Source organism: Coregonus lavaretus, assembly GCF_964263955.1.
Source record: "Coregonus lavaretus genome assembly, chromosome: 14".
Classification (NCBI taxonomy): domain Eukaryota; kingdom Metazoa; phylum Chordata; class Actinopteri; order Salmoniformes; family Salmonidae; genus Coregonus; species Coregonus lavaretus.
This window is the reverse complement of record NC_140001.1, coordinates 49541542-49564084: the sequence shown is the minus strand read 5'-3', so window position 1 is coordinate 49564084 and position 22543 is coordinate 49541542. Positions and strand designations below refer to the sequence as shown.

General features: G+C 43.0%; 1 protein-coding gene across 1 annotated transcript in view; it reads left to right on the top strand.

Moving 5' to 3' along the window:
* LOC311141738 (myogenesis-regulating glycosidase-like) overlaps nucleotides 1-22181 on the top strand; it is a 37827-nt gene extending 15646 nt beyond the window's left edge. The window contains exons 2-6 of the mRNA XM_084177170.1: nucleotides 4353-4831; nucleotides 11120-11657; nucleotides 12054-12858; nucleotides 13274-13389; nucleotides 17264-22181. Coding sequence (XP_084033296.1) covers nucleotides 4554-4831; nucleotides 11120-11657; nucleotides 12054-12858; nucleotides 13274-13389; nucleotides 17264-17611 — 2085 coding nt within the window. The 5' untranslated portion in view covers nucleotides 4353-4553 and the 3' untranslated portion in view covers nucleotides 17612-22181. The remainder of the gene's footprint in view (nucleotides 1-4352; nucleotides 4832-11119; nucleotides 11658-12053; nucleotides 12859-13273; nucleotides 13390-17263) is intronic.
* Nucleotides 22182-22543: the final 362 nt, after the last annotated feature.

The following is a 22543-nucleotide window of genomic DNA, read 5'->3' as shown; positions in this document are numbered from 1 at the left end:
CAGGTCTACAATTTTATCCCTGATGTCCTTACACAGCTCTCTGGTCTTGGCCATTGTGGAGAGGTTGGAGTCTGTTTGATTGAGTGAGTGTGAATTACTTAAAAATCCAGAAAATCACATTGTATGATTTTTGTTTTAGATTCCGTCTCTCACAGTTGAAGTGTACCTATGATACAAATTACAGACCTCTACATGCTTTGTAAGTAGGAAAACCTGCAAAATCGGCAGTGTATCAGGTACTTGTTCTCCCCAGTGTGTGTGTGTATGTATGTGTATGTATATATATATATATATATATATATATATATATATATATATATATATATATATATATATATATATATATATATATATATAATATACCCACAGCTGTGGAAAAAATTAAGAGACCACTGCAAATTGTTCTTAAATCAGCATCTCTACATGTATGACAGCCATTCCATTCCAGTGTCTGTTGAATTCCAACACAGGCACACTTCATTCTACTGAATTAGGTACTGATTAGGTGATCACCTGAACCAAATCTTATTTAACAAAGAAAAGTATACTATCCTCTTGCAATAGGACCAGATGGATGGCAAAAAAAGTGCTAATAGTACCTCAAAAATAATAATAATCAAAAAATACCTATTGACCATGCCAAAAGAGTTGAAAGGTAAAGTTTTGTGTGAGAAAAGAAGGGTTCAGTTCTGGCTTTACTGGCAGAGGGATACAGTGATCGTCAGGTTTCTTCCGTCCTTAAAATTTCAAAGACGGCGGTTCATAAGAACAAGGTCAAGCAGCAGACATTGGGGACAACAAAGCTACAGACCGGCAGAGGGCGAAAATGACTCTCTACTGACCGGGATGACCGCCAACTCATTCGAATGTCACTCAACAACCGTAGGATGACATCAAGTGACCTACAAAAAGAATGGCAAACAGCAGCTGGGGTGAAGTGCACGACGAGGACGATTCGGAACAGGCACCTAGGGACAGGGCTGAAGTCGTGCAAAGCTAGAAAAAAGCCCTTCATCAATGAGAAGCAAAGAAGAGCCAGGCTGAGGTTTGCAAAAGACCATAAAGATTGGACCGTAGAGGACTGGAGTAAGGTCATCTTCTCTGATGAGTCCAATTTTCAGCTTTGCCCAACACCTGGTTGTCTAATGGTTAGACGGAGACCTGGAGAGGCCTACAAGCCACAGTGTCTCGCACCCACAGTGAAATTTGGTGGAGGATCTGTGATTATTCTGGGGGTGCTTCAGCAAGGCTGGAATTCGGGCAGATTTGTCTTTGTGAAGGACGCATGAATCAAGCCACGTACAAGGTTGTCCTGGAAGAAAACTTGCTTCCTTTTGCTCTGACATTGTTCCCCAACTCTGAGGTTTGGTTTTTCCAGCAGGACAGTGCGCCATGCCACACAGCCAGGTCAATCATGGTGTGGATGGACCACCAAATCAAGACCCTGTCATGGCCAGCCCAATCTCCAGACCTGAACCCCATTTGAAAACTTCTGGCATGTGATCAAGAGGAAGATGGATGGTCACAAGCCATCAAATAAAGCTGAGCTGCTTGAATTTTTGCGCCAGGATTGTGATAAAGTCACCCAACATCAAATGTGAAAGACTGGTGGAGAGCATGCCAAGATGCATGAAAGCTGTGATTTAAAATCAGGGTTATTCCACCAAATATTGATTTCTGAACTCTAACTCTAACATTATTATTGTGTTGTTTAAAAATGAACATTAACTTATTTTCTTTGCATTATTCGAGGTCTGACAACACTGCATCTTTTTTGTTATTTTGACCAGTTGTGATTTTCTGCAAATAAATGCTCTAAATGACAATATTTTTATTTGGAATTTGGGAGAAATGTTGTCAGTAGTTTATAGAATAAAGCAAAAATGTTATTTTTACCCAAACACATACCTATAAATAGTAAAACCAGAGAAACTGATCATTTTGCAGTGGTCTCTTACTTTTTTCCGGAGCTATATATATACACACACACACACACAGTGAGGGAAAAAAGTATTTGATCCCCTGCTGATTTTGTACGTTTGCCCACTGACAAAGAAATGATCAGTCTATAATTTTAATGATAGGTTTATTTGAACAGTGAGAGACAGAATAACAACAACAAAAATCCAGAAAAACGCATGTCAAAAATGTTATAAATTGATTTGCATTTTAATGAGGGAAATAAGTATTTGACCCCTCTGCAAAACATGACTTAGTACTTGGTGGCAAAACCCTTGTTGGCAATCACAGAGGTCAGACGTTTCTTGTAGTTGGCCACCAGGTTTGCACACATCTCAGGAGGGATTTTGTCCCAGTCCTCTTTGCAGATCTTCTCCAAGTCATTAAGGTTTTGAGCCTGACGTTTAGCAACTCAAACCTTCAGCTCCCTCCACAGATTTTCTATGGGATTAAGGTCTGGAGACTGGCTAGGCCACTCCAAGACCTTAATGTGCTTCTTCTTGAGCCACTCCTTTGTTGCCTTGGCCGTGTGTTTTGGGTCATTGTCATGCTGAAATACCCATCCACGACCCATTTTCAATGCCCTGGCTGAGGGAAGGAGGTTCTCACCCAAGATTTGACAGTACATGGCCCCGTTCATCGTCCCTTTGATGAGGTGAAATTGTTTTGTCCCCTTAGCAGAAAAACACCCCCAAAGCATAATGTTTCCACCTCCATGTTTGACAGTCGGGATGGTGTTCTTGGAGTCATAGGCAACATTCCTCCTCCTCCAAACACGGCGAGTTGAGTTGATGCCAAAGAGCTCCATTTTGGTCTCATCTGACCACAACACTTTCACCCAGTTCTCCTCTGAATCATTCAGATGTTCATTGGCAAACTTCAGACGGCCCTGTATATGTGCTTTCTTGAGAAGGATTTCAGTCCTTCACGGCGTAGTGTGTTACCAATAGTTTTCTTGGTGACTGTGGTCCCAGCTGCCTTGAGATCATTGACAAGATCCTCCCGTGTAGTTCTGGGCTGATTCCTCACCGTTCTCATGATCATTGCAACTCCACGAGGTGAGATCTTGCATGGAGCCCCAGGCCGAGGGAGATTGACAGGTCTTTTGTGTTTCTTCCATTTGCGAATAATCGCACCAACTGTTGTCACCTTCTCACCAAGCTGCTTGGCGATGGTCTTGTAGCCCATTCCAGCCTTGTGTAGGTCTACAATCTTGTCCCTGACATCCTTGGAGAGCTCTTTGGTCTTGGCCATGGTGGAGAGTTTGGAATCTGATTGATTGATTGCTTCTGTGGACAGGTGTCTTTTATACAGGTAAAAACTGAGATTAGGAGCACTCCCTTTAAGAGTGTGCTCCTAATCTCAGCTCGTTACCTGTATAAAAGACACCTGGGAGGCAGAAATCTTTCTGATTGAGAAGGGGTCAAATACTTATTTCCCTCATTAAAATGCAAATCAATTTATAGCATTTCTGACATGCGTTTTTTTCTGTTTTTTTGTTGTTGTTATTCTGTCTCTCACTGTTCAAATAAACCTACCATTAAATTGATAGACTGATCATTTCTTTGTCAGTGGACAAACGTACAAAATCAGCAGGGGATCAAATACTTTTTGAACATTTGCTGTTGACTGATATTTACTGGTTCACAAGGTGCCCTGCCCTTATGGTGGTGCTGTATCAGCCATTGAGACTTGCTGACAGGGTTATTTTAAAACTTAGCCCTAGCCTACCTGCGGTGCGTGGGGGTCATCTGGGACATGGCTAGCAGCCATCTCTGATCCTGTGTGCTGTTGGAGCGGCTAGCTAGGCCTACACTTCTATCCAGCAGGGTTTACTGTGGCAGGCCAGTGTAGCATATGGAATTGCTAGGAACAGGAGTTTATTCCTGACTACAGAAAGATTTGAAATATGCTTTTAGAGCTCTGAGCTTTTCCTGGTCATGTCACATAGGCCTAGAAAGGAAATATACCTGGCGCAATGAGATGGCATACAAAAAGAAAGGGCTGTACTGTATTGTAACAGGCCTTGGATTAAAAGTGTCTACTAAATGCTGCCCATATTATTATAACAACAGTCTTGCCCAAGCCTTGACCCAGGAGGGATCACACGCAACCTGCCATTTCAGAGACCCAACTAGATCACTATCATTAGCCTACTGAATTGCTTAACTAACAAATACGTCTGTGCTTTAGGAAAATTATGTGGCTGGCATGGCTAGGCTACTACTATGGCTATACTACTACTCTTGTAGAAGTTGTGAGCTCAGGCTGTGCCTCCAAATTACACCCTGCACGGCAAATACTGCCTGAACTATGAACATTATGAACTTGTGCCTACTTCTTTATCTTTGTCATTTACTGAAGCTGAATTATAACCTTTGTTCTTCCTCCAGAAACACACCTACCATGATGGATATGGTGCAGGACTGAAACAGAAGCCAGAGGAGAACGACAGACATCAACCCCTCATGCCTCAGACACACCCACATTTTACATTTATTTATAACCTATTTTATTCTGTCAGTCTCTGTTAAGGGCCCAAGGCCTCTTACACTCACCCAAAGGCCCCGAGTGTCCCAGGACTCCCCTGTAGTATGTACCAGATAGTGCCGGGTGGTCCAGGGGATCACAGTACAGCTCCTGTGGGCCCTGGGTCCCCTCTGAAGAGGAAGCTGGGACTTGATCGTCGCCCTCTGGTGGTGGCTGGTATGTTAGGCTGTATGCTAGTGCTAGCAGCAGTGGTTTCCTGGTGTTACTACTCTGCATCGCTCCGGAAAGCCCACCTGCTGAAGGCTGAACTGCTAGACCTCCAAGGGGATGGATTCACCATTCGCAACCAGGCTGGGGCGGTCATATTCACTATGGCCTTCAGGTGTGTGTTAAAATGAAGTTCCCAATCTTTTTGTGCTAACCGTGCATGTCATTTGTCTCTCTATGCCATCTGAGTAGTAGGCCTCTGTGTTTCATCTCTCTGTTGTAGCTCTACATTTCTGTGTGATGCAGTGTTTCCCCTATATTCAATTAGCAGCAGCACGAGTAAACGAGTAAAACCAGATAGAAAGTATGTAGAAAAGATAGTGGAGCTACTGAGTGTACCAAACATTAGGAACACATTCCTAATATTGAGTTGCACCCTTTTCACCTTCAGAACAGCCTCAATTCGTTTAGGCATGGACTAAAAGGTGTCAAGTGTACCACAGGGATGCTGGCCCATGTTGACGCCAATGCTTCCCACAGTTGTGTCAAGTTGGCTGGATGTCCTTTGGGTAGTGGACCATTGTTGATACACACGGGAAACTGTTGAACGTGGAAAAACCATCAGCGTTGCAGTTCTTGACACACTCAAACCGGTGCTCCTGGCACCTACTACCATACCCGTTCAAAGGCACTTCAATCTTTTATCTTGCCCATTCACCCTCGGAATTGTACACATACCCAAGCCATGTCTCAAGGCTTAAAAATCCTTCTTTAACCTGTCTCCTCCCCTTCATCTACACTGATTGAAGTAGATTTAACAAGTGACATCAATAAGTGATCATAGCTTTCACCTGGTCAGTCTGTCATGGAAAGAGCAGGTGTTCTTAATGTTTTGCATACTCTAAGAAGAAATAAGCAACGAATAATGTACGTTTACATAAATTATGTTTCACAATTGGGTTATCAAATGTATCAAGGTAATGAAGTGGGTTACCTTCTGTGTTTGCACAAATGATGAGCCTGTGAAAGCTGTTGCGGCAGACAGGTGAAGGTTTCTGGCTGGATACTTGCCAACGTGTGGCTGACTGTTCCATTCATAGGAATGCTTACAGCGCGCGCATGTCTGCATGATGCTAAGCTATGCTGCATGTTCCACTGCATATTGGACATCTCTCGAACAACTGCAGCAGGCAATCTTATGAGGTGGTGTTGACTGGGAGGGCCTGCGACAGAGTGAAATAATAGACAGCCAATAGACAGTAAATTGCATTTTGTTCTAAAGAAAGGACAAAGCTTTTTGGTAATGCACTACACAACCAAAATGACTCTACTAGTTGTATCTACTTGGCTGGGAAATTAGCCTACTAGTTTATCAAGCAGTCTATTTTTTTATACAACTTTTCACATTTCACACATTACCTGTCGATGAAGCTGTCTGTGTCATCAGGGCAGTAACTCTGGTCACTATCAGAGGCCTCATGATGGCGTGTCCTTTTCATAGGAGTCGAGGGAGAGTCTGGCAACAACGGAGGAGGTGTCACATGACACACTTTTATTCTGAGGTCTTGCTTGACCAGCTGTGAAAATAGGTCGCTAAACTATTGCTGGACATGTTATGATACCAGGGACGGCCTGTTCAATAGGGCGATATGGGCGACGCACTGCCAAACGGGAAAAGGAAGGGATTTTTTTTCTAATCAATTATATCACGGCAACAGTAGTTATCAGTGTTCTAATCTGATCTGACTGCCACTAAATGTCAAATCAGGCTAAAGTCGTGCTTCAAATGGCCCCGCCCGTTTTTGGGGCGATTTCAGTCAGGTTGAAAATCGCCCAGAAGTCTCTCATAGCCTGTCATGTAAAATCTATTTTTTTCAAATTTCAAAGTTTTCAATACAATCTCTATGGGTGTCTGTGGGCTTGCACTTACGCGCTTTCGTCATACGTGACGTAACCATGAACGTAACTAAGAAAATAGCGGCTAGCAGCGTCTCTGTTGCGACCTGCAGTGTGGCGTTATCTTATGTTTTTAATTTGTACACTTAGTGGCGTTATTTTATGTTTTTAATTTGTACACTTAGTTTACAAACATTCTGCCAACCATGGATTTCCAGTGGTGGGTTTTGGACTGATCTTGTTGATCGTGTACATACCCGCTACGAACGGACTAAATAATGAAAACGCTGCTGGCAGCGGAATCCAATACAGCTGGGAGACTTGGCTGGATGACAGAGTCCCGGACAGAGAAGTGGAGCCGGCCGGCTTCACCCTGGTCAGAGCGGACCTCGATCTGACAGTCACAGGGAAAATCGATCCTGGTAAGAGAGCGACTCTGTACCCCCGACATTGAACTGCTTTCTGTTTCACTGCGACCTTACAATCTGCCCCGTGAGTTCCCCCAATTGTTTGTTACCGTTGTGTACTGTTGATAATCACAAGTTTACTGGAGAACTGAGACCAAGTAGAGACTTTGGACAGGGTGGATATGGTATAATAAAGGCAGTTTATTCAGAGGTAAAGATATCTGGAATCGCGTGCACGGACTCGTTCGTCAAACTCTTAGGGAGCTATCTGAAGAGAGCCCCGAAAACATTGTGTGCAGACATTTTATACAATAAATGATGTAGGTTGAATCTAGTAGTTCTGATCTTCTGATTGGTCCTGATGAGTTGGGCGAGGTCCCCTCCACTGTTGCATTGGCTCTGAGTCGGGTTCTCTGTCTTCAAATGTTCAGCCTAAAGAGAGGGGATTTTTGTGTGTGTGTGTGTGTGTGTGTGTTTAACAGTGATGATGTGTGTGTGTGTGTGTTATCAGTGATGATGTGTGTGTGTGTGTGTGTGTGTGTGTCCTCAGAGCAAGAACTCGTGAGTTGGAAGAACTGAGAGACCTATGGCGTGGGTGTTGTCCTTGGCCACCTGCTGACAAGGCTGACAAGATAGGACTCTTTTGTCCATTGTTATAGGATAGGAACAGCATTGATTGAAAACAAACGCCCAACACAAAATGGGTCATGCACAAGATTTTAGTCAGACCAAGCTATAACATTATATATTTACTACGACAGTACATTCAACCAAAAGCTAATATAACAAAGGCATCAGAGATTATTTATAATCTGTCACAGAAACTGGAATCCATCTCCCCAGATCAGTCAATAAATGCTTCTGGTATTGACTTATATGCTGCCCCTGTCTTCATGTTGTTGCTGGACATATCTTTTTTAAAATGTGTGTAGGTCACCTAAATCATCAGAAAAATTGCCCCTCCTGAGAATTTTTTCAGGAGCCGCCACTGTATGATACTCACCTTTGCTCCTTCTGGTAGGTCCCGGCATCCGTTCATGACCAGGGGATCAGTCTGGCACCCAACTGTGCACTTTGTCTAACAGAATAACAGGGTTAATGGTTGTCATCATCCCTCAATTATAGACATAGCTAAATAAATCTCGTTTGGAAGCTAATTCTATGCTTTGCAGATGTAGACTGACCGGCACCAGATTGGATTCAGGCTGGTGACGCCATTACAATATGCAACTAACTGTGACATGTTTTGCTATGGCCCTGGGTTGGTTTGACTTTGTTGCTGCTAGTTAGTACGTTGTTGTAGTCAGACATGATTTAGCTGCCACATCCGACGCTCATCGGATGTGGCAGGGCTTGAAAACTATTCCAGACTACAAAGGGAAGCACAGCCGCGAGCTGCCCAGTGACACAAGCCTACCAGATGAGCTAAATCACTTCTATGCTCGCTTCGAGGCAAGCAACACTGAAGCATGCATGAGAGCATCAGCTGTTCCGGATGACTATGTGATCACGCTCTCCGTAGCTGATGTAAGTAGGACTTTTAAGCAGGTAAGTATTCACAAGGCCGCAGGGCCAGACGGATTACCAGGATGTGTACTCTGAGCATGCGCTGACCAACTGGCAAGTGTCTTCACTGACATTTTCAACATGTCCCTGACTGAGTCTGTAATACCAACATGTTTCAAGCAGACCACCATAGTCCCTGTGCCCAAGAACACTAAGATAACCTGCCTAAATGACTACCGACCCGTAGCACTCACGTCTGTAGCCATGAAGTGCTTTGAAAGGCTGGTCATGGCTCACATCAACACCATTATCCCAGAAACCCTAGACCCACTCCAACTTGCATACCGCCCCAACAGATCCACAGATGATGCAATCTCTATTGCACTCCACACTGCCCTTTCCCACCTGGACAAAAGGAACACCTACGTGAGAATGCTATTCATTGACTACAGCTCAGCATTCAACACCATAGTGCCCTCAAAGCTCATCACTAAGCTAAGGACCGTGGGACTAAACACCTCCCTCTGCAACTGGATCCTGGACTTCCTGACGGGCTGCCCCCAGGTGGTAAGGGTAGGTAACAACACATCTGCTACGCTGATCCTCAACACGGGGGTCCCTCATTGGTGCGTGCTCAGTCCCCTCCTGTACTCCCTGTTCACCCATGACTGCATGGCCAGGCACAACTCCAACACCATCATTAAGTTTGCCGACGACACAACAGTGGTAGGCCTGATCACCGACAACGTTGAGACAGCCTATAGGGAGGAGGTCAGAGACCTGGCCGTGTGGTGCCGGGATAACAATCCCTCCCTCAACGTGATCAAGACAAAGGAGATGATTGTGGACTACAGGGAAAAAAAGAGGACTGAGCACGCCCCCATTCTCATCGACGGGGCTGTAGTGGAACAGGTTGAGAGCTTCAAGTTCCTTGATGTCCACATCACCAAGAAACTATCATGGTCCAAACACACCAAGACAGTCGTGAAGAGGGCACAACAAAGCCTATTCCCCCTCAGGAGACTGAAAAGATTTGGCATGGGTCCTCAGATCCTCAAAAAGTTATACAGCTGCACCTTCGAGAGCATCCTGACTGGGTGCATCACCACCTGGTATGGCAACTGCTCGGCCTCCGACCGCAAGTCAGTACAGAGGGTAGTGCGTACGGCCCAGTACATCATTGGGGCCAAGCTTCCTGCCATCCAGCACCTCTATACCAGTCGGTGTCAGAGGAAGGCCCTAAAAATTGTCAAAGACTCCAGCCACCCTAATCATAGACTGTTCACTCTGCTACCGCACGGCAAGTGGTAGCAGAGTGAAGCTTCTTAACAGCTTCTACCCAAGCCATAAGACTCCTGAACAGCTAATCATGGCTAACCGGATAATTTGCATTGCCCCCCCACCCCACCCCAACCCCCTCTTTTGAAATGTTATTGTGTTTCCAAGCAAAATCCAATTTGTATTGAGGTAGGCTAACGTTAGCTAGGTAGCTTGCTAGCTAACATCAGCTATGCTAGCGATGATGGTGATAATGATTATCAAAATATACATAGCCAGATACATAACCAGCAGTCTATGTTCTAGCTACTGGTGTACTCGCTACCATTGGGGACCAACTAACTCCAACACCCTATTCCGCACAGTAGGCTCCTTCAGCAGGGCATGCAAACCATGGTTGGCTGTGCATCCTGCTGGACGCATGCATTGTCGCAATCTGCATAGGGCTTTTCAGTCTAAAACGGCCGTGATCCTTTGAACGGAACCTATTCAATGAAGGGAAGCGTAGTGGGCAGAGGGGCGATTTGCACGTGGAGCTTGGCAAAAGGGGGAATTAATTGTTGACATAATTGTAATCCAAACTCAACCTTAATTTACTAATTGTGATGCACTCAGGTTCCAAACCCCGTTTTAGACTAGATTGACTTTATGACCAAAATGATCCTATTTATCCATTGTAGTAAATAGATGGATAATGGTAGTGACATTGTTAAGCCCTCAGGGGACATTGATTGGGTCACAAGCTCAGCAGCAAAATCATATAGACAAAAATACACACAAACTTTATTGAACAGTAATCTGCATTCACACTGTACTGGCTAAAAGTGCTATGGTATGTTTTACTATGAAATAGACACAGTTTAATTATATTTCCCTATATTCCTTCCTTTGTGTTATTTACAGACATGTCAGTCCCTCCAGGATTTTGCTGTGTTTTTTAAACATTTGCCAGCAAAAATGCTTTGTTGATGTGTGGCTTGACTGTGGGAAAAGTTTGTTGGTGTTTGGCTTGATTGAACCGTTCTATGCTGTAAAAGTGCGGCAATTGGTTAAAATGGCGAGCCCTCTTTTTGTAGTGCGTGATCAGTTTTATGTGGTAATATTGCGGTGATTTGACGGTTTTATGCGGTAGCCTAATAGTGATTAGCCAAATTTACAAGGCCTTGCATAATATGTGGGGCATTTTTGATTTTGCTAAATCGTGGAGGGACTTTTATATACTGTGAAAGCATTATACAGTACTAGTGCTACTGCTACTACTAGCATGAGCTTGTGGTTATGCTTTTCCTTATACAGCAAAGTAAGCATCTTTCTCTCACTCTCTCTTTATTGCTCTCTCGCTCTCTCTGCTTTCTTTTTCTCTCTTGCTCTCTCAGGTCTGGGACCTTGGACCTGAACTCTTGTTCTAAGGATGGCGACACCCTGAGCTGCAGCCAATCAGATTCCGGCAAGATCAACTTCTTCATCCAGACGGTTCCCCAGAAGTCCGTAGTTATGTGCTACCGCGTGCGCTGGGAGGAGCTAGAACACGAAAATTCCGTGGAACATGCCATGGCCATGACCAATGGCTCGCATTGGTACGGAGGGGCGGAGGGGCTGGTACGAAGGGGCTGGCCAATCAGCATCCAGGGCCGGGAAGAGCCACGCCCCTTCATTACCAGCGACGTCTACTCCAGTCGGAACGGTTTCGGGGGGATCATCGAACGCTATTGGCTGTCTTCGAACGCTACGGCGATTAAGATTAATGACTCTGTACCGTTCCACCTGGGCTGGGATGAGCAGGACCGGACGCTGAGGTTCCAGGCTCGTTACCAGGAATCTCCCTACAGGCCAGCCCCGGGACAGCGCCCCCTACCGGAACTCAGCTACAGAGTGTGTGTGGGCGCTGATGTCACCTCTATACACAAGTACATGGTGAGGAATTTCTCATACAATATTGCACCTATTAGTTATCGCATCTGCCTGCCTGCCTGCCTGCATGCATGCATTGAAAGACGAAGGCACTGGAGGATAGTGAGCGAGAAAGAGAGTGGGGGAATCCCAAATCGTCCCCTAAAATGTGTGCGTAGGGATTAGAGGACGATTTGGGATTGCGCCACTCTCTTTCTCTCTCTTGCTGTCCTCCCAGAACCTTCTGTCTTTCCCTGTACCCTCTCTGTGAGAGAGAATGATACAGATATTGAGAATTATAGATGGAGAGAGTGAGGATAGAGAGAGAGCGAAAAGGAGAGGGGGAGATTGTCGTATTGTGTTGATGCTAATAATTCTCTATTTGTGTGTATTATTTTTTTTTCCATCTGTCTTTGTCAGGTGCGTCGCTACTTCAACAAGCCCAACAAGGTGCCATCAGCAGAGGTGTTCAGGCATCCCGTGTGGTCCACTTGGGCAATCCATAAGAACTCCGTGGACCAGGACAAATTGCTCCGCTACGCCAGCGATATCACCGCCCACGGCTTTTCTTGCTCACACTTGGAGCTTGATGACCGCTACACGACCAGCTACGGAGAGTTCGACTTCGACCCACAGAAATTCCCCAACGCCACCGGCATGTTCAAGAAACTACGAGAGGATGGCTTCCTGGTTTCGTTGTGGACGCACCCGTTTGTCAACTACGACTCTGTGAACTTTGGCATCGGGGTGGAGAGAGGGCTGTTCGTACGCGCGCCGGACGGTGAACTCCCCGCGTTAGTGCGATGGTGGAACGGGATTGGCGGGATCCTGGATTTCACCAACCCCGAAGCCCGCGAGTGGTACTCCTCCCACCTCCGCTCTCTCAAAACCCTCTACGACGTGGTCTCCTTTAAGTTTGATGCCGGGGAGACCAGCTATCTCCCTCTGCAGTTCAGTACTCTGAATCCACTCCAGGACCCGTCGACGTTCACACGGCGCTACACAGAGATGGCGGCCCCCTTTAAAGAGCGTGCAGAGTTGAGGGTGGGCTACCAGAGTCAGAACATCTCCTGTTTCTTCCGGATCATCGACAGGGACTCTGTGTGGGGTTACGAGCTGGGACTCAAGTCGATCATACCGACAGTACTTACCATCAGTATCCTGGGCTACCAGTTCGTCCTACCTGATATAATCGGAGGGAACACCTATCCTAACCGCACCTCTGGTTGGTATCACAATTTTAATTGTTGTTTGTGTAGTACACATTGGCCTTTTTTCAAGAGGGTAAAAGTCCATCCTGTCTTCTTCTCCTCTGTGACCCGTAAACTGATAAGTAGTCGCCATATGTAGGAGTGTGCCAATTCATGGGTGAATGGAGGAGTTTCCTCCTGTCCTCGATTGCCTCCTCTGGCAGAGGATGCCCAGGTGTATCCTACCGCGGAAGTGATTTCAAATCAGCCTGTGACGTGTGCCCTACCCCACATCCCCTTTGCAACAGCTGTTGGAATTGCGGAAGAGAAAAGCGTGCACAAATGTTAAACTATACGCTACTGATTATTTTATCTATAAAAATGTCTAACAACTAAATACATTTGTTTCATCACCCCACACATGGATTTTTTGCCATTCTGTTGTTATAGGGAGTGCTGGGGACCCAGGTCTACCAGACAGAGAGCTGTACATCCGCTGGCTCGAGATGTCTGCCTTCATGCCTGCCATGCAGTTCTCTATACCACCCTGGGCTTACGACAGTGAGGTGAGATGCACACACACATAAATACACTGTTTTACTGTTCGTATATGGTTGTTCAAGCCTCCTTATTCAAATGGCTATTGTGTCTGCTAAATTATTAAAATACAGTGCCTTCAGAAAGTATTCACACTCCTTGACTTTTTCCAGATTTTGTTGTGTTACAGCTAGAAGTTAAAATGGATTAAATTGAGATTGTGTTGTCTCTGGCCTACACACAACACCCTATAATGTTAAAGTGGAATTATTTTTTTCAAAATATTTACAAATGTATGAAAAGCTGAAATGTCTTAAGTCAATAAGTATTCAACCCCTTTGTTATAGCAAGCCTAAATAAGTACAGGAGTACAAATGTGCTTTACAAGTCACATAATAAGTTGCATGGACACTGTGTGCAATTTAAAATTATCTGTAAGGTCCCTCAGTTGAGCAGTGAATTTCAAACACAGATTCAACCACAAAGAACAGGGAGGTTTTCCAATTTATTTATTTATTTATTTAACCTTTATTTAACCAGGAAGGGCTCATTGAGATTTAAAATCTCTTTTTCAAGAGCGTCCTGGTCAAGATAGGCAGCACCAAGTCATTACAAAAAATTACAGACAGACAACATGAAAAACTACAAGTAATCTAGTAAAAACCATTCATGAATTCACAAGAGTATAACAATATAAAAAACAGCAAATTAAAAACATTGACAGGTCAGGGAATCAGCCTCAAAATCCTTCATCAGAGATTTAAAAACACCAATCGGGACAAGTTCTTCCAGTTTAAAATTATTTTGTAAGGTGTTCCAAGACGATGGCGCAGAGTACATAAAATACCTTTTACCAAATTCAGTTCGGACATTTGGAACAGTTAGCAGGATAAAGTCCAGTGAACGAAGAGAGTACCCACCACATTTCTGAACAATAAAAATGCCCAAATAAAAAGGTAGTAAACCCAAAATGGCTTTGTAAATAAAAGTATACCAGTGACTGAGCCTACGAGTGACTAGAGAAGGCCAGCCAACCCTGGTATACAAAGTACAGTGGTGCGTAAGGGTTTTGCAGTTTAAAATAAATCTCAAAGTACCATGATAAAGAGTGTCAATTGATCTCAAACACTGAGCGGAAGCATTCATATATAAAATATCCCCATAGTCTAGTAAAGGCATAAATGTAGCTGATACTAGCCTCCTTCTGGCTTCAAAAGAAAAACAGGCCTTATTCCTAAAATAAAATCCCAATTTCAGCTTCAATTTTTTTGTAAGTTGTTGAATATGCAATTTAAAAGAGAGGCCGTCATCAATTAGAATTCCAAGATATTTATATGAGGTTACAACCTCAATCTCCTTGCCCTGACAGGTAGTAACAGGTGAAAGGTTCAGAGGTCTATTTCTTGCATTAGAAAACACCATTAGTTTAGTTTTGTCAGTATTGAGGATAAGCTTCAATTGACACAAGGTATGTTGAACAGTATAAAAAGCAGTTTGCAAGTTCTGGAAAGCTTTTGTAAGAGATGAGGCACAACAGTAAATAACAGTATCATGAGCATAAAAATGAAGTTGTGCATTTTGGACATTTTTGTCTAAATCATTAATATAAATAGTGAATAAGAGAGGACCAAGTACAGAGCCCTGGGGCACACCATTCAGGACAGACAATTTAACAGACATAAGCCCATCAAATTGAGTGCACTGAGTTCTATCAGACAGATAGTTAGCAAACCATGCAACTGCATGCTCCGAAAGACCTACACTCAACAATCTCTGCCTTAGTATAGCATGATCAACTGTATCAAAAGCCTTAGAGAGATCAATAAAAAGTGAGACACAGTGCTGTTTTTTGTCAAGGGCTTCAGTGATATCATTTAAAACCTTCATGGCTGCTGTAATTGTGCTATGCTTCTTCCTGAAGCCCGATTGATACATTGATAAAATAGAGTTAGTAAATAAAAACTCTTTTAGCTGTTCACTTACAAGGGTTTCAAGTATTTTCACCAGGGGTGACAGCTTTGAGATTGGCCTATAATTATTTAAAAGAGTTGGATCTCCCCCTTTTAAAAGTGGTAGGACAAATGCTGACTTCCAGATCTTTGGAATTTCATTACATTCCAGGGTTAGATTGAACAGATATGTAAGTGGTTCAGCTATGAAATCAGCTGCCAGATTTAAAAAGCAGGGATCCAAAAGATCAGGACCTGCAGGCTTTCTTTGATCTAAGGATTTCAGGGCTTTATGTACCACCTGCACTGAGAATGGCAGAAAACGAAAAGTTTGACGAGCTCTCACTGGTTCATCCACACAGGGTTGTACAGAGACAGAGGACACTGGTTCATCCACACAGGGTTGTACAGAGACAGAGGACACTGAATCAAACAGCCTACCAGATGATACAAAGTGCTCATTGAAACAATTCAGCATTTCAGTTTTGTCATATATAGCAACAGAGTCCTTCAAAACACATGACGGTAATTCATTAACATTACTGTTACCAGACATATACTTAATAGCATTCCAAAACTTTCTAGGGTCATTCAGGTTATCAGTGGTAACAGACATAAAATATTCAGACTTGGCCTTCCTGAGAAGAAAAGAACACTTGTTTCTTAACTGCCTAAAAATAATGCCTCGCAAAGAAGGACACCTATTGGTAAATGTTTTTTTTTTTACATTTTGGATGGTGTTTCAATACACCCAGTCACTACAAAGATACAGGCGTCCTTCCTAACTCAGTTACCGTAGAGGAAGGAAACCGCTCTGGGATTTACCATGAAGCCAATTGGTGACTTTAAGACAGTTACAGAGTTTAGGAGTGATAGGAGAAAACTGAGGATGGATCAACAACATCGTAGTTACTCCACAATACTAACCTAATTAACAGTGAAAAGAAGGAAGCCTGTACAGAATAAAAATATTCCAAAACATGCATCCTGTTTGCAACAAGACACTAAAGTAATACTGCAAAAAATGTGAAAAGGCAATTAACTTTTTCTCCTGAATATAAAGTGTTATGTTTGGGGCAAATCCAATACAACACATTGCTCAGTACCACTCTTTATATTTTCAATCATAGTGGTGGCTGCATCATGTTATGGGTATGCTTGTAATCGTTAAGGACTGGGGAGTTTTTCAGGATAAAAAATAAATGTAATAGAGCTAAGCACAGGCAAAATCTTAGAGGAAAACCTGTTTCAGTCTGCGTCCCACCAGACACTGGGAGATGAATTCCCCTTTCTGCAGGACAATAACCTAAAACACAAGGCCAAATCTACACTGGAGTTGCTTACCAAGAAGAGAGTGAATGTTCCTGAGTGGCCGAGTTACAGTTTTGACTTAAAAATGCTTGAAAATCTACGGCAAGAAATGGTTGTCTAGCAATGATCAACAATCAATTTGACAGAGCTTTAAGAATTTTGAAAAGAGTAAATATTACAAATATTATTACAATAATAAATATTATTTATTGCAAATATTGTACAACTAGGTGTGCAAAGCTCTTAGAGACATACCCAGAAAGACTCAAAGCTGTAATCGCTGCCAAAGGTGATTCTAACATGTATTGACTCATGGGTGTGAATACTTATGTAAATTAAATGTATGTATTTCATTTTCAATACATTTGCAAACATTTTGAATAACATGTTTTCACTTTGTCATTATGTGTAATTGTGTGTAGATGAGGGGAAAAAAATCTATTTAATCTATTTTGAATTCAGGTTGTAACAACAAAATATGGAGTAAGTCAAGGGATATGAATACTTTCTGAAGGCAAAAGTTTGGACACACCTACTCATTCAAGGGTTTTTCTACAACGTAGAAAATAGTAAAAATAAAGAAAATCCCTGGAATGAGTAAGTGTGTCAACTTTTGACTGGAACTGTATGTGTGTGTGCTCAGGTGGTGGCGATAGCCCTCAAGTTCACGGCACTCCACGAGTCCCTGGTGGCCCCCAGAGTTTTAGAACTGGCGGGGGAGGTCCTCAACACGGGAGACCCAATCATACGGCCCCTTTGGTGGATCGCCAACGACGACGAGGCGGCATATAAGATCGACTCCCAGTTCCTGATCGGGGATGACCTGATGGTGGCTCCAGTACTAGAGCCTGGGAAGCAGGAGAGAGATATCTACCTGCCCGCTGGGCGCTGGAGGAGCTACAAGGGAGAACACTTTGATAAAGGACCCATGCATCTGACTGATTATCCTGTGGATCTGGATGAGATCGCTTACTTTACATGGGTGGATTAGGACAGATGACAGTATATAATGTATACACACACATGAACAAGGGAGTATATACACTGTAGATCAGTGGTCACCAAACGGTCGATCACGATCGACTGGTCGATCTTCAAATCATTCCTAGTCGATAACCAAACATTTCTGTAGGAAAGCCAATGATAAAGGCCTGCGCTCCTTTTTTTTTTTTTTGCACTGTTGGCAGTAGGTGCACTTGATTCAGAAGCCCTGCAAACCGGGTAAGCAAAGTGTTCCCATTTTGAACCATTGAATTTGTCTGAAAAGACAAACTCCGCCTTCCCGGCAGACCGGGCGATCTGTGGCTAAATCAAGTGCGCCTACTGCGCTGGCCAATCGGATAGCTCAAATCACTGTGCCTACCTACAGCTTCTACGATCAAAGCCACAGCGAAGTTTGATACTAGCCTACGTGAGATTTCATAACTTTTAAAACCATGACCAGAGAGAGACTGTCAAAGAATACATCAAAGAGTTGCTGTTTGTATGAGTGAGTTCATGTCTAAGTTTTATTCAGCACTGTCTACACTGTTTTTATTCAACAATATTACAAAACATAAAACATGCTTCTCTCTACTTCCACTCGCGCCGCAGCGGCAATGAATGAGTAGCCAAGTGTATCGATAGCTTCCGATAGATAGTCCCACAGTTTGTATGGTAATGCACGTTAGTTTAACCTTAATTCTCTGTTATGGTATCGTGTTTGTTAGAGACATTTAATAATCTAACTTTTTGTTGTCCTGTTTTAGAGCTCTAAAATGTCTGTCTTGAGTTCTTTGACAACAGGTTGAGAATGTTTGTGTCAACAGACTTGCTGCCAGTGATCATGAAAGTGCCAAAACCTTGTCCCAGGTTTCTCTTCCTAATATGGATGTCTTGGGATGGATTTAATGTTGATGCATGTGTTGTTGTTCATTGGTACTGTATGTGTATAGTCCATTTGACCTTAGTAATCAGTGAACGTTCTCAGAGATGCTGATCCATGTTCCGACCTTGTCTTTATTCGCCTCAAGAAGAAATAGAATACTTTACGCTATTTGCCTTACTATAAAGCTATTATTCCAGTGAGCATTAGTATGATTTGCGGGAATAAAAACTGCTAATCTTGTCACATATGCAACCTTCAGATGTAACATCTGCTGGATGTGCTTTTGCTGCTTTGAACGGTTAGCTCTCTTAAATAAATAATACACTCAAAAACAATATAATGCAAAACGCATCATCAAGGCAGTACTGGACTGAAAGTGCTCTATCTTGAAAACTTGACTGCTGACATGGGGGATTGTATTACAAGTGGAATAATGGACAGAATACTAAGAGTTTTTGAGTGTAGTATTCCTTTAACCAGGCAGTGCTCTGCATTCGCTGATCTATTTTTACACCAGTTTTGTGTCCAGAGTCTCTTGACTAATATTTGTAGCATGCACAACTTTTATATATTGCACAACTAAATCAATTATAACCTTGTGAAGGGATAAATAAGGGATGATGTGGAAAGCACAGAAGATAAATGTTTGGACTCATAATGCAGCTAGTAATTTATGCTTCCGTAATTTTACAATTGTGCGTGCGTGTTTTGCTCAATTCCTAAGAAAGTATGTAAATTCCATCCATATGTGCCATACTACTGTACTATAAACAGCCCTGCTGTTGGGCAAGGAATCATAACAAATAAAAAACTGAAATATCACATTTACATAAGTATTCAGAACCTTTACTCAGTACTTTGTTGAAGCTCTGTCAGGTTGGATGGGGAGCGTCGCTACACAGCTATTTTCAGGTCTCTCCAGAGATGTTCAATCGGGTTCAAGTCCGGGCTCTGTCTGGGCCACTCAAGGACATTCAGAGACTTGTCCCGAAGCCACTCCTGCGTGGTCTTGGCTGTGTGCTTAGGGTTGTTGTCCTGTTGGAAGGTGAACCTGAGCGCTCTGGAGCAGGTTTTCATCAAGGATCACTGTACTTTGCTCTGTTCATCTTTCCCTCGATCCTGACTATTCTCCCAGTCCCTGCCGTTGAGCATGGTGCTGCCACCACCATGCCTTACCATAGGGATGGTGCCAGGTTTCCTCCAGACGTGACGCTTGGCATTCAGGCCAAAGAGTTCAATCTTGGTTTCATCAGACCAGAGAATCTTGTTTCTCATGGTCTGAGAGTCCTTTAGGTGCCTGTTGGCAAACTCCAAGCGGGCTGTCATTTGCCTTTTACTGAGGAGTGGCTTCCATCTGGACACTCTACCATAAAGGCCTGATTGGTGGAGTGCTGCAGAGATGGTTGTTCTTCTGGAAGGTTCTCCCATATCCACAGAGGAACTCTGGAGCTCTGTCAGAGTGACCATCGGGTTCTTGGTCACCTCCCTGACGAAGGCCCTTCTCCCCCGATTGCTCAGTTTGGCCTGGCGACCAGCTCTAGGAAGAGTCTTGGTGGTCCCAAGCTTCTATTTAAGAATGATGGAGGCCACTGTGTTCTTGGGGACCTTCAATGCTGGGTTTTTGGCTTGGTTTTTGCTTTGACATGCACTGTCAACTGTGGGACCTTATATAGACAGGTGTGTGCCCTTCCAAATCATGTCCAATCAATGTAATTTACCACAGGTGGACTCCAATCAAGTTGTTCAAACACCTCAAGGATGATCAATGGAAACAGGATGCACCAGAGCTCAATTTCGAGTCTCATAGCAAACGGTCTGAATACTTATGTAAATAAGGTATTTTTGATTTATTTGCAAAAATGTCTAAAAACCTGTTTTAATTGTGTCATTATGGGGTATTGTGTGTAGATTGATAACAAATATAATTTTTAAAAAATAATCATCATTTTAGAATAAGGGTGTAACATAACAAAATGTGGAGAAAGTCAAGGGGTCTGAACACTGTCCTTATGCACTGTATGGAGAGAGAATATTGATATTGTTTGATGTGAAACTAGGCCTGTTTGTACACTGAACAAAAATACACTGAACAAAAATATAAACTCAACATGTAACGTGTTGGTCCGATGTTGCATGATCTTGTAAAAGATCCCAGCAATTTTCTATACGCACAAAAAGCTAAAACATGAGGTGATGGCGTCAGATGAATGGCACAACAATGGGACTCAGGATCTCATCACGGTTTATCTATGCATTCAAATTGCCATCGATAAAATACAATTGTTCGTTATCTGTAGCTTATGCCTGGCCATACATAACCCCACCGCCACCATAGGGCACTCTGTTCACGCCATCTGCCCGGTACAGTTGAAACTGAGATTCTTCCATAAAGAGCACACTTCTCCAGCATGCCAGTGGCCATGGAAGGTGAGCATTTGCCCACTGAAGTCGGTTACGATTCCGAACTGTATTCAGGTCAAGACCCTGGTGAGGACAATGAGCATGGAGATGAGCTTCCCTGAGACTGCCGTGACAGTTTGTGTGGAAATTGTTAGGTTTTGCAAACCCACAGTTTCATCAGCTGTCAAGGTGGCTGGTCTCAGACGATCCCGCAGGTGAAGAAGCCGGATGTGTAGGTCCTGGGCTGCCGTGGTTACACGTGGTCTGCGTTTGAGGCCGGTTGAACGTACTGCCAAATTCTCTAAAACGATGTTGGTGGTGGCTTAGGGTAAAGAAATGAACATTACATTCTCTGGCAACAGCTCTGGTAGACATTCCTGCAGTCAGCATGCCAATTGCACGCTCTCTCAAAACTTGAGACATCTGTAGCATTGTGTTGTGTGACAAAACTGCACATTTTAGAGTGGCCTTTTATTGTCCACAGCACAAGGTGCACCTGTGTAATGATCATACTGTTTCATCAGCTTCTTGATATGCACACCTGTTAGGTGGATGGATTATTTTGGCAAAGGAGAAATGCTCACTAACAGGGATGTAAACAAAATTGTGCACAAAATTTGATAGAAATAAGCTTTCTGGGATATTTTATTTAAGCTCATGAAACACAGGACCAACATTTCTTATGTTGCGTTTATATTTTAGTTCAGTATAATTGGGAAATATTTGCCGAAGAAAACAGCAATATGATGAATACGTAGAGGATTTGTACCTGCAGTTTGCAGATATTGAAGCTACTATGACTGTACAGATTTGTCGATTTTAAGCTCGTGAATGAGTATGGGTGTGTATTCTCTTAGCTGTTTAGTTCAATTTCCACTGTTTAAACTGTCAACTCTATAATCATGTCCTCTGTAAATGTAAATACAAACGCATCTAGATTTGATTTATTTCTCAAAGTTTTTATTTTGTATCTGTTAAAGATACAAATAGTGTTTTTTCCCAATTTCATAGATGACAATGCTATATGCTAACTTTAATGTGCCATAAGCTAAGGTATATTTGCCTCTGGTTACAGGATATTTCCATTGAAAGATGAGCCAATAGCGTTGTAGGCCAACACTTCCATGTCATTGATTTTATAAACCTCAGGTTGATAACTGCTTTACTTGTTGATTTAAGGTCATTCAAACCGACTTTGTTAACTTTCCATAGAATTTTGTACAGTACACCATTAAATTAATTGTGTGCTGTTTTAAACCTTGCTGTAACAGAGAGTGAAGTAAAAGAGAAGAGTGACCCTATTTTGGTTGTTTAGTTTCCTTTTGTTATTTCATCCAAACATAATTTGGCTAGAATGCCGATTTTTTTCTTTGGCTGCTTTTAGACAAGCAGCCCGATTCTGATCCTTTTTTCCACTAGTTGGACTTTTGACCAATTACATCAGATCTTTTACCAAGCTGATCTGATTGGTCAAAAGACCAATTAGTGAAAAAATGATCAAAATTGGGCTGCCTAAGTCATAGAAGCACCATTAATTACGCCATGCTTTGTCATACATTTGTTGGGCAACTGAGTGCTCAAAAGTTTAAAATGTGTATTTTTGGCGCTGATTTTCAACATTACTAATCATGTTTCCATCCACAGTTTTTATGCGAG